This window comes from Nerophis ophidion, linkage group LG22, assembly GCF_033978795.1.
Source record: "Nerophis ophidion isolate RoL-2023_Sa linkage group LG22, RoL_Noph_v1.0, whole genome shotgun sequence".
NCBI classification, from domain to species: domain Eukaryota; kingdom Metazoa; phylum Chordata; class Actinopteri; order Syngnathiformes; family Syngnathidae; genus Nerophis; species Nerophis ophidion.
The window spans coordinates 15,693,375-15,720,020 of NC_084632.1; the positions used below are offsets into that span (position 1 = coordinate 15,693,375).

Sequence of the window (26,646 nt, forward strand, 5' to 3'; positions counted from 1 at the left end):
CAAAAACAACTAATTTACGTAAGTATTCACAGCATTTGCTCAATATTTCACCTTTTGCAGAAATCACAGCCTCAAGTCTGAAGACACAAGCTTTGAACACCTATTTTTGGGTAGTTTTGCCCATTTTTCTTTGCCCATTCCTCTTTGCAGCACCTCTCAAGCGCCATCAGTTTGGATAAAAAGCATTGGTTTTCATCCAGGATGTCTCCGTACATTGCTGCATTCATCTTTCCCTATATTCTCATTAGTCTCACGGTTCCTGCTGCTGAAAACCATCCCCACAGCATGATGCTGCCACCACCATGCTTTACTTTCGGGATGGTATTGTCCTGGTGATGAGCGAACAAGAGTTCAATATTTGTCTTATCCGACCTGAGAATGTTGTTTCTCGTGGTTTGAGATCATTTAAGGTGCTTTTTAGCAAACTTTTTCTAAGAAACTGCTTCCGTCTGTCCACCATATCAGTGGTTCTCAACCTTTTTTCAGTGATGTACCCCCTGTGAACATTTTTAAAATTCAAGTACCCCTTAATCACAGCAAAGCATTTTGGGTTGAACAAAAATAGATAAAGAAGTAAAATACACCACCATGTCATCAGTTTCTGATTTATTAAATTGTATAACAGTGCAAAATATTGCTCATTTGTAGTGGTCTTTCTTGAACTATTTGGTAAAAAAGCTATACAAATAACTACAAACTCTTTGAAAAATAAACAAGTGATTCAATTATAAATAAAGATTTCTACACATAGAAGTAATCATCAACTTAAAGTGCCATCTTTGGGGATTGTAATAGAGATCCATCTGGATTCATGAACTTAATTCCAAACATTTCTTCACAAAAAAATAAATCTTTAACATCAATATTTATGGAACATGTCCACAAAAAAATCGAGCTGTTAACACTGAATATTGCATTGTTGCATTTCTTTTCACAGTTTATGAACTTAGATTCATGTTTTGTTGAAGTATTTGTATTTGTTGAAGCGGCCAGGCAGGCCTTCCGGCAACATTGGCGATGGCCTGCCCGGCCGCCGGGCAGTCCATGCGTACTGCGCCGCCAACCATTTAAGTCATGGTTTGTGAATTAACGTGGGTGCCGATTGGCTCGTGCTTTAATAGCTGTTCAGCCAACCCTTTAAAGTCACGGTTTGGTAGTTAAGATGGGCGTCGATTGCGCAAGAAACCAAGTTACATGACTTTGAATCATACGTTGGCCTATGTCATGTTATAGGAATTAGGCGTATTCGGCTGCAAAATTGTCCAAAAAGAAGTTCATGTGCAAGTTTAACAAGACAAAGAGTCAGAGCAGCACTTGTCTGATATTACTATAGCGCTATCTCAAAATTGTCTCCACTCGCTTTACATTGGGAAGGCCAATGGTAGCAGAAAGTTCAAACAAATTTAATACACTTTTAAGAAGAACCAAATGTTGAAACCGTGAGTCAGGATGGTGTGTCGAAAAGCTAAATGCCTGTGTCAGTTTCCCAACAGCTTTAAACAAATTTCTGCTAAAATGTGACAATGCATACCGAACTTACCATCAACTGGTGATTTTGATTAGCTCCGCAAAAAGTCTCTGACATTCAAGCAAACTAACGGCGCTCTACCCAAAACAAAAGCCTTAGACTTTGAAATGTCATGACTTTATCATTCGGACTAATTGTTTTGAGAAATTGTAGAAGATGTTACCTGATTAAATGTTCAACTACAAAGAGCTGAATGTAATAAGTGGAAAAGCAGCCTGCCTTGTAGTCCTTCAGCCAACCCTTTTAAGTTATGATTCGGTAGTCAACATAGGCGCAGATTTTGTTGTACCTTAATAGCTGTTCAGCCAACCCTTTCAAGTTACGGTTCGGTCATTATCATGGGCGTCGATTGCGTCATACTTCAATAGCTGTTCAGGCAACCCTTTTAAGTTACAGTTTGGTAGTTAAAATGGGCGCCGATGGCTTTGTAAATTAATAGCTGTTCAGCCAACCCTTTTAAGTTACAGTTCGGTATTTAAAATGAGCGGGGATTACCTCATATTTTTTGGGAAAAAATAAAAAAAACACTTGAATGATCTGAATGAGTTGAAAAAAGGTTGGTTTTGATTTTTTTTTTTACATCGGTGGATCCCCAAAATCCCCAAGCAACTGCACTATGCCATACAAGCCTGATTTGGGGATTAGTGCGGAGATGGTTGTCCTTCTGCAAGGTTCGCCTCTCTCCACAGAAGAATGCTGTAGCTCTGACAGTGGCCATCGGCTTCTTGGTCACCTCCCTGGCTAGACTAAGAAGAATGTCGCAATGTACAGAGACATCCTGGATGAAAACCGGCACTTCCCATCCAATCTGATGGAAGTTGAGAGATGCTGCAACGAGGAATGGGCAAAGAAAAATGGGACAAACTGCTCAAATATACTGTAGGTGTGGCATTGTATTCAAAAAGACTTGAGGCTGTAATTGCTGCCAAAGGTGCATCAACACAATGTGGAAAAAGTGAAGCGCTGTGAATACTTTACAGAGGCATATGTACCGTGTGATCGTGTACTCTGCCGCTTGTTGAAAGTCAGCTGGGATACCGTGACTTAGAAAACTGATGGATGGATGAATGGACACTGCACGGATTCTTGGCTGTAGGTGCGGGCCTTTAAAGCAGCCGGCAATATATTATTAATGAGGAAAGGCCTTTTAATAGATTAAAGATCAATATTGTTTTTATATTCAATGCATTTATTCGTCATTTTTACACTGACAGTGATACAATTGGCACAAAACAACAAATACTCAATGTTATTATCCCCACTAATATACAAACTTTGTTGTATCCAGTTATTTTTTTAGAATCCTGGGCTCTTACATCGCTAATACGCTCCTAATTTTTTGAAGAATGTGCTGCAAGGCACATAGTCCGTTGGCGTTGTGTAGTAAAACCCCTGCAAACACGAGATCCCTTGCAAATCCTTGGTGCATTTTCAATCAGCAGAGAATGAAATGAGCTGATTCCAAAAATACAGTCCTCCAGGGAGGGTGAGCAAGAGAGCAGGCTCATATCGAGATCTCAGCCGACGCATTTCTGTGCTGGATACTACCTAACATGCATCTATTTCAGTAGATCTATGCAGCACTCAGTGCATCTAGCAGTCCAGAGGTTTAACCCGTGTTGCCTTCAGACTCCTGATCAAGATAAGCGGTATAAAGTGAATAATGGAAATTGTGATGTTCAATTGTAGAAAATAATGAAAGGAATCATTTCACAACAGTCTGCAGCAGAAACGTTGAGGGTGATCTATGGGGTTGTAGGAAATATTACTTTAATTTATTGGTTGGGATCAATAAGATATCACAAGATGGAGCAATCTGCATCAAGATGGAAGCTGTTGATGCTGCTGCCTGTCTGCAGTAACAAATAGTCCATCTGTAGATGACCTTATTGATACTGGTCATGGGGAGATTATTCACTGACTGACATTCTCAGTGAGTCAACTGTGTAACACAATTGGTACTGCTTATTACCACAAGCGCTACACAAAATCTAATTTTACATTTTTTTTCTCTGGCGATGGCATAGAAATGGGCTAAAAAACAGGAATGTGTTCTTATGTGTTTTTAATGTTTTTAACTGCTGCAGCTACAGAATCACATTGTGATGACCATTTATCTGTTTACCAGTCACCTTCATACACAATAGAGACACAAATGAATGAATTAATCTATCCGGGATAGGTATAATTTTTATAATTTGCAATGACGGATTTATTTCTTTAAAAAAGGTTTTACATTTATTAAAAGACAAATCAGTGTTATTAGTATGAATATATCTTTTTATCCTGGTAAATTATATAGTTTTGCTGTATTTTTCAATTGTTGCTGCTTATTGTATTACCACAATGTAACAAAAGCTGCACTTTGTACACCCCTGCTTTATTTACATATAATATCCTGCCCTCCCTAAATGTTGGAATTTAATTTGGCAGATAGGTAAGCAGTCCTCTAAATTTAAGACCAGTAAAACCCCAATGAAGTTACTGTAAAGCCAAGCACAGAAAATAAAGTACACTATAGTGAACATACATAAAGAAATCATGGTATATGAGCAATACAGTTTGGTATAAATTGAAAAAAGAATATATGAAAAGGTTGGCTCTTATGCTGGTATCTTTAAGGGGAACTGCACTTTTTTTTTGAACGTTGCCCATCGTTCACAATTATCATGAAAAACATGACGACGGATTATTTTTTTATAATGCATTCTAATTCGTAAATAAACATAAATAAAAGTCGGCTTACAGCAGAGGCAATGGGAGGTCCTCTAATCCGCCCATAAATTCCAATAGATAATCTTCCAAAAACCGCCAACGATACTCCATTTACATATCGTGATTTGAATATTAACCAAGTATTAGTGATAATGTGATAATAAGCGGTAACACAGACTATTTATAGTGGTGATGTAATTACTACTGTGTGTCCCTATGTTTACATCATCGATTGGTTTGCTGTTTCCTGGCTTCCCTGCTACCTGGAATTTTTTTGTAGATCATAAATCATGCTTTTTACCTGGACAGAAGAAGGCTGAGGACGTATTCAGACTTTGACATCTAATTTAGACCCAGAAATGGCGAGAACAACACAAAAAGACTGTTATTCATCCCCCATATATAAAATGTAATGGGCAGCCCCATTTATAGGCTCACAAAAGTCATTTTAAACCCGTACAAATTAGATTTTCACGCAACAACATTGTCATAAAACAGCAAATGCATTTCTACTTACAGGCAAATAGTCACCAAACTCTGTGGAAACAAATATTGACCGCTAACTTTGTACTACCAGGCCAGTCTGCTGCTCTCTGTGTCCTGACTGCCTATAGAAGCCTGTTGTTCAAACTTCAAACTCAAAATTAAAACAAAGTTCTTTGTGGAACAGAATCAGAATCAGACAGAATCAGAATCAAACATACTTTATTAATCCCCGAGGGGGAAATTAAAATGTTCAGCACAATCCCATTTAAGATCAGACAAACAATACAGGGAGACAGAACAGGATCGCTGACGGGTCTGCCAACTTCCGGCGCCCCTTACAAAAAAAGTAAAACATTAAAATAAAATAAAAAATAAAAATCAGTTTAAGCCTGGGCCCCTGGAGAGGGGGTCCAGACTGAGGCCAAGGGAAAAAAAACAACTCATAGCCATAGTACACAACCCTCTTACAACATCAAACATCAAAGAACATTAAAGACATTAAAGAGCATGATCCCCAAAGACAGTGGTTCTCAAATGGGGGTACGCGTACCCCTGGGGTTACTTGAAGGTATGCCAAGGGGTACGTGAGAGGTTTTTAAAATATTATAAAAATAGCAACATTTAAAAAATCCTTTATAAATATATTTATTGAATAATACTTCAACAAAATATGAATGTAAGTTCATGAACTGTGAAAAGAAATGCAACAATGCAATATTCAGTGTTGACAGATAGATTTTTTGTGGACATGTTCCATAAATATTGATGTTAAAGATTTATTTTTTTTGCGAAGAAATGTTTAGAATTAAGTTCATGAATCCAGATGGATCTCTATTACAATCCCCAAAGAGGGCTCTTTAAGTTGATGATTACTTCAATGTGTAGAAATATTTATATATAATTGAATCACTTGTTTATTTTTCAACAAGTTTTTAGTTATTTATATATCTTTTTTCCAAATAGATAGATAGATAGATAGATAGATAGTACTTTATTTATTCCGTCAGGAGAGTTCCTTCAGGAAAATTAAAATTTTCAGCACAATCCCATTCAAGATCAGACAAACATTACAGGGAGACAGAACAGGATCGCTGACGGGTCTGCCGGCTTCCAGCGCCCCTTACAAAAAAGATGACATACAGGTAAACAAGGGGGGGGGGAAGAAAAAAATAGAAGATTAAAATAAAATAAAAAAAATCGGTCTTAGCCTCTAGGCCCTAGAGTGGGGGTGCAGACTGAGGCCAAGGGAAAAAAAAAAAAAAAAAAAATAGTTTAAGAAAGACCACTACAAATGAGCAATATTTTGCGCTGTTATACAATTTAATAAATCAGAAACTTCTTTATCTCTTTTTTTCAACCAAAAATGCTTTGCTCTGATTAGGGGGTATTTGAATTAAAAAAATGTTCACAGGGGGTATAACTGAAAAAAGGTTGAAAACCACTGCCCCAAGAGATGGCAGCAAATGTATTACCAAGAAGGTTGAATAGAAAAAGTATATATTATTTTTTTTTTAAGTATTTTTCTTGTGGCGGGTCTATATGGGAAGCATTGGGAAGGCTCGTTTTCGACCCAGTCCACCAGTGCACAAAGGTCCATAAAAATCGTTGCATGAAACACCTTTGACAGATTCCCTATTTTCTGCCATTTTAACTTCCTGTAGATGGAATGGCCAGTGAAATACAAATTTCTTTTGTCACTTAAATGAAGACTATGATGGGAATGTACATGTTCATGAACATGTGCACAAAGACACACATACAGAGCCTCTCTCTTTGATAAGACGGAGTGTTCCCAGGGAGCTGAATGATACAGAGATAAAGACTAGATTCATCGATTGGGCTCTGCTCCTGCTGCGGTTGCTATAGCAACTTCCAGGTTTATCCACTCATCACCCTGTCAGGATACTGCCAAAGCACGGCAGGGAACAATAAAAAAAAAATCTGTATACTGATGGGAAAATATCCAATAAAGCCAAGTATTGTTTCAATGCACCTGCTGTTACCATATTGTTACAGCTCATATTGTTTTCTGTGTCAACATGTAAAATCATATTGTGTTTATTACCGGAGGAAAATTGCCTTTTGTTTGTCAAACAAATTAAGTTAAAACCAATTCGGGCAATGAGAGACTGAACACAAAGAAATATCCACATCCTTGATCGAATGATTAATCTCCCCCCTTATCTATCCTTTGAACAGACAGCATCCCAGCAGACATAAAAGAGCCCTTCTACACGGACCAATATGAGCAGGAGCACCTCAAACCTCCTGTGGCCAGTCTTCTGCTGTCTGCTGAGCTTTACTGCCGGGCCGCCACTCTGATCCTGAAGAGTGATGATGGTGGTGAACCTCTCGTGGGCCATGATGCAGTCATCCAGGTTCTGGCCCAGCGAGGGCTCTATGTCACTGACCATGACAGACTTGTCACCGAGAGGGACCTTCGAAAGAGGCCTCTGCAAATGGTAGGACAGTTTTTAAAAATGTTCTAGATTTTTGTTTATTACGTTACCGTTGTTGCTGCCTACAGACTGAATGATCATAATTTACCTACGTATCTATCAATTGAACTGACAAGCCAGTCTATATCACAAGAACCAATCAATATATTGGCTAACGTACAAACATTCTCCATTACCATTGGAACTACCTACTTACTTACCTAATGAGGTTGTACATCTCTTTGTAATGGGCAGTTCGATACACATCTCGACACATCGGTTACGATACGATTAAAAAATGATATGTTTAAAAAACAGAATGATTTGATAAGATTCTATATGGTATAAACCAGGGGTGCCCACACTTTTTCTGCAGGTGAGCTACTTTTCAATTGACCAACTCGAGGGGATCTACCTCATTTATATGTATCATTTATATTTATTTATTTACGAAAGAGACATTTTTGTAAACAAGTTAAATGTGTTTAATGATAATACAAGCATGTGTAACACATATAGATGTCTTTCTTTCACAAAGACAAGAATATAAGTTGGTGTATTACCTGATTCTGATGACTTGCATTGATTGGAATCAGACAGTAATGATAACGCCCACATTTTCAAATGGAGGAGAAAAAAAGTTGTCCTTTCTGTACAATACCACATGAAAGTGGTTGGTTTTTGGCATCTAATTCATCCAGCTTCCATACACTTTACAAGAAAATCATTGGCGGCAAATTCCGTAGCTTGCTTGATTGACATTCACGGCACCCGAGGGTCTTGTGAGATGACGCTGGCTGCTGCCAGTTCATTATTATGAAAAAATGACAGAGAGGAAGGCGAGAAACACTTTTTATTTCAACAGACTTTCGCGCCGTCCCTTCCGTCAAAACTCTAAAGGCCAACTGCACATTTCCTATCTTCACAATAAAAGCCCTGCTTCATGCTGCCTGCGCTAACAAAATAAGAGTCTCGGAAAGCTGGCGTGCACAAGTGATGTGCACGCCAGCTTTCTGAGGGATCGCTTGTGCACGCCAGTTTTCCGAGGCTCTGTATTCAGTTAGCGCAGGCAGCATGAAGCAGGGTTTTTATTGTGAAGATAGGAAATGTGCAGTCGGCCTTTAGAGTTTTGACGGAAGGTACGGCGCGAGAGTCTGTTGAAATAAAAAGTGTTTCTCGCCTTCCTCTCGGTCATATTTTAATAATAATGATCTTGCAGCAGCCAGCGTCATCTCACAAGACCCTCCGGTACCGTGAATGTCATTTAAGTGACGTCTTGGTGAAGATTGATGATCACTAATTTTTAGGTCTATTTTTTTTAAAAGCCTGGCTCGAGATCGACTGACACACCCCCCGCGGTCGACTGGTAGCTCGCGATCGACGTAATGGGCACCCCTGGTTTAAACGATTTGATAAGAATTGTTGTGGTGTATGATATGGGTATGAAAAAAAATGCATTTTCGAAATAATCGTGATTCTTGTTTGTAACGATTTTTAATCTCTTAAAAAAAATTTAAAAATCGAAAAATTTTTGTTTCTCGTCTGGAAAAGGATGGAGTGCCATCTACGGGTTAATCAGAATCAGAAATACTTTGTTAATCCCTGAGGGGAAATTAAAATTTTCAACACAATCCCATTCAAGATCAGACAAACATTACAGGGAGACAGAACAGGATCGCTGATGGGTCTGCTAATTTCTGGCGCCCCTTACAAAAAAGGTGAGATACAGGTAAACAATTTGAGTTGGGTGGTCAGAAGAAAAAAAAAAAAAGAAAAAAAAAACGGTCTAAGATTGAGGCCAAGGGAAAAAACAACTCATAGCCATAGCACACATCCCTCTTACATGTGTGTAAGAGGGAAACATCAAAGAACACAAAGGACAAATAAAAAGGAGATCTTGCCCCAAGTGGAAGAGTTCAAGTACCTTGGAGTCTTGTTCACAAGTGAGGAGAGAGTTGATCGTGAGATCGACAGGCAAATCGGTGCGGCGTCCTCAGTAATGTGGACGCTGTATCGATCCATTGTGGTAAAGAAAGAGCTGAGCAGGAAGGCAAAACTCTCAATTTACCGGTCAATCTGCGTTCCCATCCTCACCTATGGTCATGAGCTTTGGGTTATGACCGAAAGGACAAGACTACGGCTAAAAGCGTCCAAAATGAGTTTCCTCCGGGAGGAACTCAAAGTAAAGCCCCTGCTCCTCCATATCGAGAGGAGCCAAATATGTTGGTTCGGGCATCTGGTCAGGATGCCTCCCGAACGCCTCCTTTGGGAGATGTTTAGGGCACGTCCGACCGGTAGGAGGTCATGGGGAAGACCCAGGACACGTTGGGAAGACTATGTCTACCGGCTGGCCTGGGAACACCTCGGGATCCCCTGGGAGGAGCTAAACGAAGTGGCTGGGGAGAGGAACGTCTGGGCTTCCCTGCTTAGGCTGCTGCCCCCGCGACCCAACCTCGGATAAACGGAAGAAGATGGATAGAGAATTTTTAAAATTTTTATTTATTTATTTTTTTCCAATCTGTCCTGTCTAACCACTCAGGAAAATCCTATTTTTTATGTAGATGCCCATATCTGCGGTACAGATTTACTTTAGAAAAGACAAATGTTAGATACTTCTTTTGTTTCCTTATTTGTATTTGACTATATTAAATGTTTAGGTAGAGTTTATTAAACAAAACAAGTATTATTTTAAGTAATATAGAAATGTATCACAGCTGTCTATCTATTTTATGGAGGAATGTAGTTAATCGTAGGGCTGACACCCAATGTTTTAAAAAAAATATTGAATTTGAATTGACAATTGTTTTGAATCAAAAATCGATTCTGAATCGAATCATTACCCCCAAGAATCGAATCGTTTGGTGCCCAAATATTCACATCCCTATTGTATGAACGATTGAATGATATGGCTAACATTTGTTGATCGAAACATATTTTTTTACACCACAAAAGAACAAAATCATCTTCCTATGCATTCGCCCCTCCTTCTGTTAGAGGATGAATAGTTAGGACCGTGGACCCAAGCACTCAGACTAAATCTGTCCAATTTAAGCCAATGAGCATGAACTGATGAAATCTACTAGGATGAGAGACCAAATGTCGTCTAAGACAAACAGTCAACTGATCAGTTGAAGGCACCGAGAATAACAATAACCTTTTAGACGTAATTTCACCCTGTTGACACGATGGATGAGGACATGCTGATTCTAGAGGTCCGAAATCAAATAATCATAATAAAGGCATATCTTGGACAGATCTTTGGGCACCTTAGTCAACTAGACCTGACTCTGGGGAGTGGTTAGCGCGAGTTAAAGGGCTACTGAAATTAGATTTTCTTATTTAAACGGGGATAGCAGGTCCATTCTATGTGTCATGGCGTAGTGGGTAGAGCGGCCGTGCCAGAAACCTGAGGGTTGCAGGTTCGCTTCCCACCTATTGACATCCAAATCGCTGCCGTTGTGTCCTTGGGCAGGACACTTCACCCTTTGCCCCCGGTGCCGCTCACACTGGTGAATGAATGATGAATGAATGATTGGTGGTGGTCGGAGGGGCCGTAGGCGCAAACTGGCTGCCACGCTTCCGTCAGTCTACCCCAGGGATGCTGTGGCTACTGATGTAGCTTACCACCACCAGGTGTGAATGAATGATGGGTTCCAACTTCTCTGTGAGCGCTTTGAGTATCTAACAATAGAAAAGCGCGATATAAATCTAATCCATTATTATTATTATTATCATTTCGCGATATTGCCATATTTTTGTTGAAAGGATTTAGTAGAGAACATCGACGATAAAGTTCGCAACTTTTGGTCGCTAATAAAAAAGCCTTGCCTTTACCGGAAGTAGCAGACGATGACGTCACCAGTGTGAAGGCTCCACCTCCTCACATTGTTTATAATGGGAGCCTCCAACAGCAAGAGCTTTTCGGACCAAGAAAACAACAATTTCCCCATTAATTTGAGCGAGGATGAAAGATTTGTGGCTAAGGATATTTATAGCGAAGGACTAGAAAAAATAAAAAATAAAAAATAAAGTAAAAAAAAAGGTGATTGCATTGGGAGCGATTCAGATGTTTTTAGACACATTTAGTAGGATAATCCTGGGAAATCCCTTATCTTTCTATTGTGTTGCTAGTGTTTTAGTGAGGTAAATAGTACCTGATAGTCGGAGGGTTGTGTCCACGGGTGTGTTGACACCAGTGTCTGAGGGAAGTCACGGCAGCTTCATGGACAGTGCAAGCTCCTCAGATCTCCGGTAAGAGGCAACTTTTTACCACAATTTTCTCACCGAAACCTGCCGGTTGACAAGTGGTCGGGATCCATGTTCGCTTGACTGCTCTGATCCATAGTAAAGCTTCACCTCCGGGAATTTTAAACAAGGAAACACCGTGTGTTTGTGTAGCTAAAGGCTAAAGCTTCCCACCTCCATCTTTCTACTTTGACTTCTCCATTATTAATTGAACAAATTACAAAAGATTCAGCAACACAGATGTCCAGAATACTGTGTAATGGCGCGATAAAAAAGAGACGACTTTTAGCCGCAAGTGGTGCTGCGTTAATATGTCCCCTCCAACTCGAGACGTCACGCGCACGCGTCATCATACGCGTCATCATTCCGCGACGTTTTCAACAAGAAACTCTGCGGGAAATTTAAAATTGTAATTTGGTATAAACCGGCCGTATTACCATGTGTTGCAATGTTAATATTTCATCATTGATATATAAACTATCAGACTGCGTGGTGGGTAGTAGTGGGTTTCAGTAGGCCTTTAAATCAGAAGTGTGTGTGTGTACAAAGTTTGCTAGGGTTGTTGTTACAGTTGTGTTGTTGCTACAAAAACAAAAATAAAGTAGTCCTTCTGCAAGGCAAAACCATCATCTTTTCCATGAGTCAAGTCAAGTCAGTGTCGTCACAGACACCCGCGACACCACAGATGTTCCGTGATGTTGCTGTTCAGCAGCTGTTACGTATCTCGTGGAAATGACTATGTCACGATCCGTGACTCGGATCGTTAATGGTTTTGCCCTTTTTATGTCTTTGTTCATGTTTTGTTTCTGGACTCTGCCGATCCTTGTTTGAGCACTTCCTTGTTTGTGTTAGTCACCATGGGAACGTGTTCCTCCTCACGGGCTCCTGTCACACACCTGTTTCTAATAATTATTTGTGTATTTAAGCCCACCTGGTTCCTTAGTTCGTCCTCGGTCCATTACTTGCTTTTCGCAACACGTCACGTTTTGTATCCTTGTGCCCTCGATTATTTTGTGCTAAGTACCACCTTAGCTTCACGTGCGTGTGGCACGTCGTTTAATGTTTTCTGTTTCCTGCTACGTTTTTAGCATTAGCTTTCCGTGCATTGGCACGCGCTTTGTTTTCCCCCTTTTTTGCACCAGTGTTCTTTTGTTTTATTATATTAAAACATATTTTTACCTGCAATCCTGCTGACTGGTAGTGTGTGCATCCACGAAGTGGCAACTCCGCGCAACAAGTGCGCCGAACGCGTGACAGAATGGACCGAGCCAAAAGCCACTTCGCACTCCTCCAGCCCCAGCAAGAACAGGTGTTCCTCTCCGATGAGGAAAAATCGGAGATCTTCCGGGAGCTCCGAGCAGACTCTTGTCCATGGGAGAGCGAGGACGACATTGAGCTGCCGGAAGAGGATCTCCCGGCCGAAGCAGTGGTGGCCTGGGAGCTATTCATGGCGAGGATAGCGTACGCGGAGGAACGCTTTCGCTCCCAGTCTCAAGCCACCCCGACATTCCCCTCAGCGCGCTGCATGCCGCGCGGTGACGTCACACCACCCAGGAGGAGAGCACTCCAGCGGCGGCCAGGCGCTGCGCAGGGTCGTGCACAAAAGGAGTGCAGGACTTTCCCCTCAGCAGCGACTGCCAGGTGCTTTCCATGTGGCTTTTCTTCCCCGGCACCTGCTGTAAATCTGCCTGAGGGACGCGTGCGGCGCACACGCACAAGGCCAGCTCCCAGGCTTCCAAGCGCCCACCCTCCCATGCCCTTGACTGCCTCCAAGCTCGCACAAAACCCCCCCCCACCAACTCCATCTGGCATCTGGAATCTGCTTCCTGAGGGGGGGGGGCAAGGCTGATGGCGTGTCAGTGGCACAGGCGGACCTCTTTCCATTGAGGTTGCTGCCTGCCTTGCCGCTGGCTCCGCCCGCGTCAACAGACAAGCCACCTGCCCCAGTGCCAGCACCACGTCAACCTCCAACGCCAAGTCCGCGGCTAAGGCTAATCCCAGTACCGGCACCACGCCAACCTCCCACGCCGGCACCACGCCAACCTCCCACGCCAGCACCACGCCGGACTCGACCTCAAAGTCCAGGTGCAAGCCGGCCTCCGAGTCCGAGTCCAGGTGCAAGCCGGCCTCCGAGTCCGAGTCAGAGTCCAAGCCGGCCTCCGAGTCAGAGTCCAAGCCGGCCTCCGAGTCCGAGTCAGAGTCCAAGCCGGCCTCCGAGTCAGAGTCAGAGTCCAAGCCGGCCTCCGAGTCCGAGTCAGAGTCCAAGCCGGCCTCCGAGTCCGAGTCAGAGTCCAAGCCGGCCTCCGAGTCCGAGTCAGAGTCCAAGCCGGCCTCCGAGTCCGAGTCAGAGTCCAAGCCGGCCTCCGAGCCGGCCTCCAAGCCGGCCTCCAAGCCGACGTCCAAGTCCAAGTCGACGTCCAAATCGGCCTCCAAAACGACGCCCGAGTCCAAGACGATGTCCAAGTCGACGTCCAATACGACGCCCGAGTCGACGTCGATGTCGGCGCCCGGGTCCACGCCGAGCATTAGGTCCGGAACCGCGCCGGGCGCATCTCCCTCCGCGTCGGATGTGGGTGTGGCCGTGCCCAGGTCGTCCTCCTCGCAGGGCGCTTCCACCTCCACGGGTGTGGCCGTACCCCGGGCGTCCTCCTCAGCGGGTGCTTCCACCCCCACGCCGGCCACGGTGGTGGCCCTTCCCAGGGCGTCCTCCCCGCAGGACGCGCCCTGGCCCTCGTCAGCCACGGATGTGGCCTCTGCGGTCCCGCCCACGCCGCCGCCGCCTGTGGTGTCCTCGGTGGATTCGGGACACGGGACTTTCCAACCCTCCACCGGGTCCTCCCTCCGCCCTCCCTTCTCTTTTGGACTGTCTTGTTGTGGGGGGGGTTCTTTGTACTTTGGGGTTTTTGGGGCATCTGGGATCTGCCCCCTAGGGGGGGGGTAGTGTCACGATCCGTGACTTGGATCGTTAATGGTTTTGCCCTTTTTATGTCTTTGTTCATGTTTTGTTTCTGGACTCTGCCGATCCTTGTTTGAGCACTTCCTTGTTTGTGTTAGTCACCATGGGAACGTGTTCCTCCTCACGGGCTCCTGTCACACACCTGTTTCTAATAATTATTTGTGTATTTAAGCCCACCTGGTTCCTTAGTTCGTCCTCGATCCATTACTTGCTTTTCGCAACACGTCACGTTTTGTATCCTTGTGCCCTCGATTATTTTGTGCTAAGTACCGCCTTAGCTTCATGTGCGTGTGGCACGTCGTTTAATGTTTTCTGTTTCCTGCTACGTTTTAGCATTAGCTTTCCGTGCATTGGCACGCGCTTTGTTTTCCCCCTTTTTTGCACCAGTGTTCTTTTGTTTTATTATATTAAAACGTATTCTTACCTGCAATCCTGCTGACTGGTAGTATGTGCATCCACGAAGTGGCAACTCCGCGCAACAAGTGCGCCGAACGCGTGACAGACCAGGAAATATCAGAAAGTTTTTTTTAATGTAAATTTTGTTGGTAATTATATAATATAGATACACCGTTATCTCAACTTACAAGGAACCTTAACTTACGAGTATTTTGAGCAATGAGCTGTATCTTTAACTTAAGTTATGGGCATCATTTGAGTTACAAGCATTTTTGACACCGGTTGAAGTAGTATTTGTCCACGCCCACAGCCAGAGATGGACACAATCCTGCCCTCCAGCTGCAGAAGGTTGTAGGGCTGGAAAAAGCAGACAACCAAATCAGAGAAACTATTTAAAACATGTCCTACCAGTTACCCGATCCAGCATGGCGCCGCAGGCGTCCAGACGAGGACATTTATCCATGGAGTTGAAGGAAGGAGCTGCCGGTCCATCACTTAATTATGTCCGTGTGCAATGAAAACAGCAATTTCCTAGTTCATTTGATCACATATTGGAGAATAACCCCATAGGAGACACCTACCTAAGTCTGTAGCCCAAGATAAATGCTGAGCAATATTATTACATTTCTTCCACTATGGACTGTACTCTCACATTATTAACTGTATCCACTCGGCATCTATTGCACTGGTCACCCAAGGGGTGTCCCCACATCTGCGGTCCCTTCCAGGGTTTTACCTTGTTCCCGTTGCCTTGAGTTTTTTCTTGCCCTGATTTGGGATATGAGCTGAGGATGTCGTTGTGGTTTGTGCAGCCCTATAGAACATTTGTGAATAAGGGCTATATAAGTAAAATTTGATTGATTGATTGATTCATAAAACTACTATAGTTGTGTGTAGTACATTATAGTGTATTGATTTATACAATGGTTCATCCCCTTTTAAAAGGAATCCTACATGTTAAAATTGTGGTGTTGGGGGGGAATATAAGCCATTACTTTTTTCCTATGCTTTGAACCCTGCTGCTTATAAAATGACTAATTTATTGATTTTTCTTCGCTAGCAATCATAGTACGGATTACATTAACAAAACAAATCCAATTCACTGAACAGGTGTATTACTGTCTGTGTTATGTCATCATCTTTTAGACAAGTTTGCACTGTAGTGCTGCATTGGCTTCCTGTTCAGACTGAGCTTTCAACCGAAAGTAGAAGTCCTGCTCCGTGTACCAGCCGATCATAGCATTTCTGCTTGTATGGATTTTTGATTCATCACTCCAAACGTTTGTAAGTTTTACAATATAACTAAAACAATTTCTACTTACTAAACTGTCCTGTGTCATTTCTGTAAGAGTGTTTAATGCATATTTGTACATGCTATCGTCATGAAATCAACGCAGCGTCGTTAGCATATGCTAACACGTTTACAAGTGTCTTTTTTGATATGATGAACTTAAAAGGGCATTCATTTTCAATTGTTTCAGTTTCGTAAATTAATAAAAAAGTCACCGTGGACTTATTGAGTCTGTTTAGCTGATTTGGGACTTCTGTTTGGTTTTATCTACCTTTTTTACTACCATGGGTAAACACACCATTTGAAAACAATTAAGGTATGTAAATAAACATTTACAAAGTCTTTCTGTGTAAATAACGTATATATCTACGTCTTATAGTCCAGTGCGGCTAATATGTGGGAAAATATTTATGTATTCTAGAATTGAGTGAGTTTGTCTTATATACCGATGCGCTCTATAATCCAGAAAATACTTTAATTTCAAGAGGCAGGGATGCTTTGAGATACGAACTTGGTCGTGAAATTCAATGTGGTTGTAAGTTCAGTTACCATTCAATATCATATCCTCAAGTAGAATACTATTTGGACTGTGTAAAAGCCAGCAACTAGCTTGACACATACAGATAAATAAATATTATTACGATCTTAATAGTATTTTTTTTGAAAAGTATCTCCTCTGGGATGGCATTGCAGGAAATAATTGAAAACCACTGACCTAGTGCTTGAACAAAGAGGGCACAGTCTACTGAAATGAGATTTTCTTATTTAAACGGGGATAGCAGGTCCATTCTATGTGTCATACTTGATCATTTCGCAATATTGCCATATTTTTGCTGAAAGGATTTAGTAGAGAACTTCCACGATAAAGTTCGCAACTTTTGGTCGCCAACAGAAAAGCCTTGCCTTTACCGGAAGTCTCAGACGATGACATCACATGTTGATGGCTCCTCACGAATTCACATTGTTTTTAATGGGAGCCTCCAACACAAACAGCTATTCGGACCGAGGAAACGACAATTTCCCCATTAATTTGAGCGAGGATGAAAGATTTGTGTTTGAGGATATTGATAGCGACGGACTAGAAAAAAAAAACACGTTTAAAAAAAACGCGATTGCATTGGGACTGATTTAGATGTTTTTAGACATATTTACTAGGATAATTCTGGGAAATCCCTTATCTTTCTATTGTGTTGCTAGTGTTTTAGTGAGTTTAACAATACCTGATAGTCGGAGGTGTGTGTCCACGGGTGTCTTGACGCCAATGTCTCAGGGAAGTCGACGGCAGCATAGTGGACGGGGAAAGCTCAGCTGATCTCCGGTAAGAATTTACTTTTTACCACAATTTTCTCACCGAAACATGCTGGTTGACATTCGGTCGGTATCAATGTTCGCTTGACCGCTGTGATCCATGGTAAAGTTTCACCTCCGGGAATTTTAAACAAGTTTGTGTGGCTAAAGGCTAAAGCTTCCCAACTCCATCTTTCTACTTTGACTTCTCCAATATTATTTAAACAAATTGCAAAAGATTCAGCAACACAGATCTCCAAAATACTGTGTAATTATGCCGTTAAAGCAGACGGCTTTTAGCTGTGTGTGTGTGCAGCGCTCATATTTCTTAACAGTCCGTGACGTCACGCGTACACGTCATCATTACGCGACGTTTTCAAGAAGAAACTCCCGGGAAATTTAAAATTGCTATTTAGTAAACTAAAAAGGCCGTATTGGCATGTGTTGCAATGTTTATATTTCATCACTGATATATCAATCAATGTTTACTTATATTGCCCTAAATCACTAGTCTCTCAAAGGGCTGCACAAACCACTACGACATCCTCGGTAGGCCCACATAAGGGCAAGGAAAACTCACACCCAGTGGGTCGTCGGTGACAATGATGACCCACTGGGACGTCGGTGACAATGATGACTATGAGAACCTTGGAGAGGACGAAAGCAATGGATGTCGAGCGGGTCTAACATGATACTGTGAAAGTTTAATCCATAATGGATCCAACACAGCCGCGAGAGTCCAGTCCAAAGCGGATCCAACACAGCAGCGAGAGTCCCGTTCACAGCGGAGCCAGCAGGAAACCATCCCAAGCGGAGGCGGATCAGCAGCGCAGAGATCAACTATATATATATATATATATATATATATATATTTACATATATATATATATATATATATATATATATATATATATATATATATATATATATATATATATATAAACTATCAGACTGCGTGGCGGGTAGCAGTGGGTTTCAGTAGGCCTTTAAATTCATTGAGTGTTAAAAATACTTGGCCAACAAAACTGATTCTGATTCTGAATCTGACATTCGGTGCAATTGGCAATTATTTCCTCATAAAGATGACTTTGCAGCTAGTTCATTAAGCAGGAATAAAGCATCCTCGTTAGTTTGCGGCTACGTCTCGATAGGAGGCTCCACTGCTTCAGCGAACTGCGAGTGACTGTCTGCTAGAAACGATTAGCACACAGCATGCCCCTAGTCTGTTTGCCGAGTCTTGCTGCTTTTAATTTCACTGCTCTGGTAATTAAAAAAGTTATTTAAGTTCTGCTGCAGTTTGAACAGTGAAGACAGCAGCAGCATGATATAGGGGCTGTATTCCTACTCATTTTAAAATGAAACAGAGTGACGTTTGGTGTGGAACAGCACACTTTTTTTTAAAAGTAGAGAAATATAGTTATGTATTCATCACAATGTAACGTGAGATTTTGTTCCATTTTAATTTATTTGACCCACATAACGACAAATAGGTTTTTGATGTCAGAAGGCTGTAAGTGGCATGTTTTTGTCACCTAACACAGTGCATTAATTTATCATCATCAAACAGGGATTTAGTTTCTGGTCTTATAGATTTTTGCTTCTACCTCAGGCGTCTACATTTTTTTCCACATAATGCCTTCTTCTGGCTGTGAAGCCATCCATTCTCCATCCTTCATACATTTTTAATCACACTTCCTTCCCTTGGACATTTCTTACTGGACACCCCCACCGGCTGATCATTCCATTGCCAATGCTACTCTCCTTGTCCTTTGATAACACAAATGTTGCTTTACTTCTGTCAGGTTAGACTCCCCCACTAAACTGACTGCATTGTTTGCTATGAAGAATCTTTGAGAAACAGGTAATTTGGATGACTTGCTGCACGCTCAGGTGCTGATGTACTGTGTATATATATATAATTTATGAGCTTTCTCAGCATCTTTGCATGGTGGCTTCAAGGTGTCATAACTGAGTTCTGAGGTGGTTTCATCATTGTGCATGGTTAACCTGTCTTGACTATTCTCTAGCAGCCCGGATAGAGAACATTTTATTTAGGTACTTCTTATATGATCTAGTGCTACGGTTGCTGGTGTTTGTTCCTAACGTTTTTTTGTCTTAGCTGAACACAGATTGTATTCCAAAGCTCATTTTTCTCTTTTCTCTAATTTTGCATGATTCCACCCACTCAATTTTCCTCAGCCACATGAATTCGCAAACTCCCATCCTCTAATAAATGCAGGACTCTTTTTACCTGTAGTGTGCGCAAGGAAATAATGTGGTTAATGTCCACAGTTTGATACATTGCAGCCTGAAAATGTTCAGTTTTAAAACTGCCTGTTTCGAATTCTGCATGTTATTTTTGCTAATTAAAAACATTTTTACTTGCTATAGCAGTTATTAGAATACAGTTTTTGGAACGTCAAAATGTTAACCTGTACAGTCATTACCGCTTGGATTTTATTAGTTAGTTAGTTAGCAAATAGCAAGCAACATAATGCAAAAAGTTACAGGCTGATTTGGATGAAAACGGAACAATTTATTAGATTTTGGGGATTTACAGATAATTTCTACTATGTTACTTTTAGGGTTGTGCATCTCACATATATTGTACATACAAATACACATATATACCCGCATACACACAATTATTCATACATATAAACATACATATGCGCACACATGGGTACCTATGCTCCCACATACATACACAAATACAGTACATACCTACACACTCAAAGCTCGTACATCCACACACACATTCACTGTACAAACGTACATACACACATGCTGTACATGTACATTCACTGTACAAAATACATGTACACATACTGTACATATACATTCACTGTACAAAGATACATATACACATACTATACATTTACATTCACTGTACAAACATACATGTAAACAAACTGTACATTTACATTCACTGTACAAACATACATATACACATTCTGAACATATGCAAGCACATATGCATACACACATACATGCATATAATCACGTTTCATTGAACATTTATTAACGTTGTTGCCTTAGGCGAAACTGGGTAACACACGGGACACTGACAAAGCTTAACCTATTGTTACTATAACAATCTACAAGGTTAATACAGTTCGCTTCTCTTTATTCCCCTCTATATATCTGCTTTCTGTTGTATTTGAAGTTATCATTACATATTTGTATTGTTGATAATAGAGGCGATTATTGTTATTATTCATTAGCAGTAGTGCTATTACTATTGGTATTTGTATTGCTGCATATGTAGTGTAATAATGCTCATTGTCATTTTTGTGTTATTAATATTTATTTCACTAACGCTTTTTTGCTATCACTTTGACCATCATATTTTTACATATCTTATTCCGTGATACTGATCTGTTGTTGTTCTTGTTGTCTCTTTGTCTTATCCCCCTCTTGTCTCCACAATTTCCCCCTTTGTCTTATTTTTTCTCTCTTTCTATCCCCTCCTGCTCCGGCCCGGCTGCACCAAATAATAATATAAATCTATGTAATAAAGGCAAATACAAATAAGGCAAAAAGGGAAGTATCTCACACCTCTCTATTGTAAAGTAAATCTGTATGATATGGGCATCTACATCAACACTAAGATTTGCCTGAGTAGCTGGACAGGCCAAAAATAAAGAAAAAAGGATTGTGCATTTCGCCATTATGAGATGATTTGATACATATCTGGAATGATACGATCCAAAAACAATACATTTTAAAATGTAGCGATTCGATTCGATTTGGTAGGATTTATTTGGATTCGAAGCAATGTAGTTGGGGTATAACAATTAGTTTTTAAAACGATTTGTTGCAAATTGATATTTGTGGTTGGTGATATTTGTGTTTGCTGATTTGTTTATTGAGTTTTTGACATACATGTATATTTTTTTTTACCAGAAATACAATCCAATACATATAATATCATATTTTTTGACAATCTAATTTTTTAGAACCATACGATCTGAAACGATTTAATGAGTTAGAATCAATTCAGTATAACTTTTACAAAACAAAATCAACCAGTGTGACTGTGAAATAAATACTTCATACTGGACACTGAGGGTGAAGTTTCCTGTATTTCTGTTATTTATTGTAAGGGGTTTAGATATAAATGAATTATGGATACAAACATTATCATCTTATTTTAATAAAGTGCAACCGACACTTTAGGTTGAATTAACAAGAGGAAACCTTTTCTGCTCTCATTTTCAGTATTCAAGACATTTCCAAGTAAAGTGCAGTAATCAACATTTTAAGAGTAGATTTACCTGCTAAATAAAGTTCCCCCGACCCCGGCCATATTGTATAAGTATCTTATCTCCGCCCTGGCTTCATTGATGTGGGACAGCAGTTTGCGGAAGCACGTACGCCCCCTCATCACTGTTGATGGTGTTGGGCCCCCGCTTCCTAATTTTCCATCCATCCATCTGTTTTATTTCTTTCTTTCTGGTAAAATAACTTTTCCCTGGCTGTTAGTTGCTTCGCCGGAATTGTTCTTAAGATAATTTGGATCTGCTTTTTCAATGTGTATTTTACCTCTGTTTTAAATGTTATTTTTTAGTCTGTCCTTTGCCTGTATTTATTTGTGTTGTACAACCCTTTCTTCTTCAACTGTGGTTATTTTTAAAGGGCTTCATAAATAAAGTTGGTATAGTTTGGTATGGTATGGTTGTCACACTTGGACTTGGATTTGTTTTGCTTCTTCCACGCAAAGGATGATTGGCACGAGCCAGACGAGAGTGTGAGTACATGGTTGTTTATTTGAATACTAAATACAAAAATAAACAAACTAAGGGTGCTCTCAAGAAGTTACAAAACTTGGCTACAAAAATACAAACAGGAAAACAAAACACCTGCTCGATGGCATGAAAGACAATGAACTCTAAACTTAAACTTGCACTGTGGCAAAACTATGAACAACTAAAACAAAAACACTTACTGTGAACGAAACGAGGGGCATGGATAGCAAGGTGCGTAGCAGGTAACCGTGGGTGCGTGAAGGCATGAAGGTAAGCAACTGCAAAGTTCCCAGACTGATGGACAGAAAGTAAAATCCTTAAATACTGGCTGTGGTAATTAGTAACAGGTGTGAGGGGCTGAGGATCGGGGCGTGACTAGGAGGACCAGGTGGAAACTAATGGGTTGGCATGGAAACAAACAAACCAGGAAGTGCAAAACGGAACAAGAGTCCAGAAAACAAAACAAAACATGATCAAACATAAAACCAGATTCACAGGCATGACAATGGTAACCTGATCCGCTGTCACATCCGTTTTGTCGGTCGCATCTTTTGTGGCTTCAAGTTAAGTTGTGGCTTTATATCCTTGTGTGGTGTAGTTTGTATTTGTTGTTTCTTTTGCATTTGTGTTGTAGTTGAATGTTTTGTGTTGTAATTAATGATATTGTCTTGTGGCATGTGTGTTTGTCATGACCTGTCTCGACCATCGTAGCTATTCGCCATTTTTGTTTTGATAACGTCACAGACGGGCAAATAGATTAAACGTTTAACGCCCTTTTTTGTAAGTTGTAAATTTCTTATAAAGTTTGCTGTTCTTAAATCTATGGTTTTCCTTCTTCTTGGGACAATAAAATCGATCGACTCCCTTTTAAAACAATCTTGGATCTTGCCGAGCACTGACATTTAGGAATAAAAATTGATCTATCAATTAATAGTTACACCCCTAAACATAATGCAGTCTAATACAGTTCCTTGTTTTAAAGTAAAGTTAAATTTTACCGTATGAATGAGTCCTAGGCCAGTTCTATAAACGTGGCACTGTTTGTCTTCAAATAAATATCGTTTAAAAAAAGCAGCCAAACCGCGCATGCACTGTAACCTATGTGGTTCTGTCCCTGCTTTCTGTTAAGTCTGGGACTCGAACCTCGGTCACCTGCATGAGAAACGAGCGTCCAGCTACCGAGCTGAAATCCCGTACTATCAACCCGATACCTGCGTTGTTCATTCCCTGCTTTTTGTTCCGTCCAGACTCTAACCTGGACGGAACAAACCTGGGTCTATCGAGCTGTAAGCCAGGGCTATCAACCCGATAACCAGCACTGCTCCTGAGGTTGTCAGGTAGAGAGGTTTACCAATGTAGACATGGCCCAGCCACAATGGCTGTCCTCCGTTACATAAGGATTATTTACTGGAGGGCCTGGCAGCGGTCTGTGCTCTCTGAGATCTATTCTCGCTTTATATGTAATCATAATTATACTTGGTTTTTGGTTTTTCGTATAATTCTCTTTTTTTAGATTCTTTGTCTCATTGGTGGAAACCTAGTCTTCCATACAGCAAGGCCCATTTTGAAAGTTCCCAAATATGGTTCCATGCCGAATATAGCCTTGCATTAGGAAACATATTGAATATGGTGGACTGAATGACTACCAGATTTTCATTGAAAGACAAGTCAGTATGAATGTGTTGCCGTAGAAACGGTGAGTGGGATGAGAACTACGCAGCCACTAAAAGGCCAAATGATCGAGATGATGAATAATATATCTGCGTGCATCTACAGTTGTACGTGGGAGAGTGTTCAATGACTTAATTGCATGCCCAATTGCAAAATCTTTGTAGAGAGATTAGTAGACAGGTAAGATGATAGAGGCCTTAAAACTTGTTTGTTTAAAAGCCTACAGAAACCCACTACTACCGACCACGCAGTCTGAATGTTTATATATCAATGATGAAATCTTAACATTGCAACACATGCCAATACGGCCGGGTTAGTTTACTAAATTGATATTTTAAATTTCACGCGAATTATCCTGCTGAAAGCGTTGCAGTATGATGACAGGTGCGCGTGACGTCACGGATTGTAGCGGACATATTGATCCAGCACCGATCCCAGCTATAAGTCGTCTACTTTAATCGCATAATTACACAGTATTCTGGACATATTTGTTGCTGAATCTTTTGCAATTTGTTCAATTAATAATGGAGACGTCAAAGAAGAAAGATGTAGGTGGGAAGCGGTGTATTGCGGCGGCCTTTAGCAACACAAACACAGCCAGTGTTTCCTTGTTTCCTTGTTTACATTCCCGAAAGATGACGGTAAACCTTTTCTATGGAACAGAGCGGTCAAGCGAACATGGTTCCCTACCACATATCAACCGGCAGCTTTCGGTGAGAAAATGGTGGTATTAAGTCGGCTCTTACCGTAGAAATGAGCGAAGAGCTTGCAACGTTCCTCCTGCAGCTGCGGACTCTTTTGCCTCCTCCCACCGGCCGCCCCCGACCGTCGATGCTTACACCGTGGAGGAGGGAAAAAAAAATCTCAGCCCGGCCCCAACGGCTGCCTTCGCCTAGTCGAGAAAAGTGGCTTCCCTCGGAGACACTGGCGGTCACCACACCCGTGGCCACACCCCTCCGACTTTCAGGCTGTACAGGTACGACCATATAATCTCACTAAAACACTAGCAACACAATAAGCAGATAAGGGATTTTCCGGAATTATCCTAGTAAATATGTCTAATAACATCTGAATCGCTCTGCCGTCTAGTTTTTTTTTTTCCTAGTCCTTCACTCTGACTTTCCTCATCCACGAATCTTTCATCCTCGCTCAAATTATCGGGGAAATCGTCGCTTTCTTTGTCCAAATCGCTCTTGCTGCTGGTGGCCATGATTGTAAACAATGTGAGGATGTGAGGAGCTCCACAACCCGTGACGTCACACGCACATCGTCTGTTACTTCCGGTACAGGCAAGGCTTTTTTAATTAGCAACCAAAAGTTGCGAACTTTATCGGCGATGTTCTCTACTAAATCCTTTCAGCAAAAATATGGCAATATCGCGAAATGATCAAGGATGACACATAGAATGGACCTGCTATCCCCGATTAAATAAGAAAATCTCATTTCAGTAGGCCTTTAAATGTGAATGATTTGCTTCAGTAGCTAGAATGGTTAATTGCCTCGCTCACAAACATCCCAACAGTTATAGTTAGAAATCAGCAAGTGCTCTCACTTTGCGTTGGATTTATTTATCAACTTAAATATGTTCATTCTATGTTTAAATGTTTAGCTCTTGTTTTTTTACCATTATCATATAGATTGTCCATAAACATTTGCAGTGTTGCCGGTGTACAGTATATTGCTAATACTGTATATATGTACGTACCGTGTCCCTCGGGAAGTCCTGTGGGGAGTGCTCAGAGAGTATGGCGTATCGGAATGTCTTATTGTGGCAGTCCGGTCCCTGTATAATCAGTGTCAGAGCTTGGTCCGCATTGCTGGCAGTAAGTCGGACACGTTTCCAGTGAGGGTTGGACTCCGCCAAGGCTGTCCTTTGTCACCGATTCTGTTCATAACTTTTATGGACAGAATTTCTAGGCGCAGCCAAGGCGTTGAGGGGTTCCGGTTTGGTGGCCACGGGATTAGGTCTCTGCTTTTTGCAGATGATGTAGTCCTGATGGCTTCATCTGGCCGGGATCTTCAGCTCTCACTGGATCGGTTCGCAGCCGAGTGTGAAGCGACCGGAATGAGAATCAGCACCTCCAAGTCCGAGTCCATGGTTCTTGCCCGGAAAAGGGTGGAGTGCCATCTCCGGGTTGGGGAGGAGACCCTGCCCCAAGTGGAGGAGTTCAAGTACCTAGGAGTCTTGTTCACGAGTGAGGGAAGAGTGGATCGTGAGATCGACAGGCGGATCGGTGCGGCGTCTTCAGTAATGCGGACGTTGTATCGATCCGTTGTGGTGAAGAAGGAGCTGAGCCGGAAGGCAAAGCTCTCAATTTACCGGTCGATCTACGTTCCCATCCTCACCTATGGTCATGAGCTTTGGGTCTTGACCGAAAGGATAAGATCACGGGTACAAGCGGCCGAAATGAGTTTCCTCCGCCGGGTGGCGGGGCTCTCCCTTAGAGATAGGGTGAGAAGCTCTGCCATCCGGGAGGAGCTCAACGTAAAGCCGCTGCTCCTCCACATCGAGAGGAGCCAGATGAAGTGGTTCGGGCATCTGGTCAGGATGCCACCCGAACGCCTCCCTAGGGATGTGTTTAGGGCACGTCCAGCTGGTAGGAGGCCACGGGGAAGACCCAGGACACGTTGGGAAGACTATGTCTCCCGGCTGGCCTGGGAACGCCTCGGGATCCCCCGGGAAGAGCTAGACGAAGTGGCTGGAGATAGGGAAGTCCGGGCTTCCCTGCTTAGGCTGCTGCCCCCGCGACCCGACCTCGGATAAGCGGAAGATGATGGATGGATGGATGGATGGATGTACGTACACTACATTCACTTTTAAAAAGTATTCATTGCAATAATGGTGATGGTGCCGCATTTCACGCACTTTATACCAGTGGTCCCCA

General features: G+C 41.7%; 1 protein-coding gene across 2 annotated transcripts in view; it reads left to right on the forward strand.

Annotated features, from left to right (window-relative positions):
- The window catches only part of camsap2a (calmodulin regulated spectrin-associated protein family, member 2a), a 123,558-nt gene that overhangs the window by 4,104 nt on the left and 92,808 nt on the right, over positions 1-26,646 (forward strand). For both annotated transcript variants that reach the window (XM_061883323.1, XM_061883324.1), the window contains exon 2: positions 6,929-7,191. In XM_061883323.1, the coding sequence (XP_061739307.1) occupies positions 6,929-7,191 (263 nt within the window). The remainder of the gene's footprint in view (positions 1-6,928; positions 7,192-26,646) is intronic.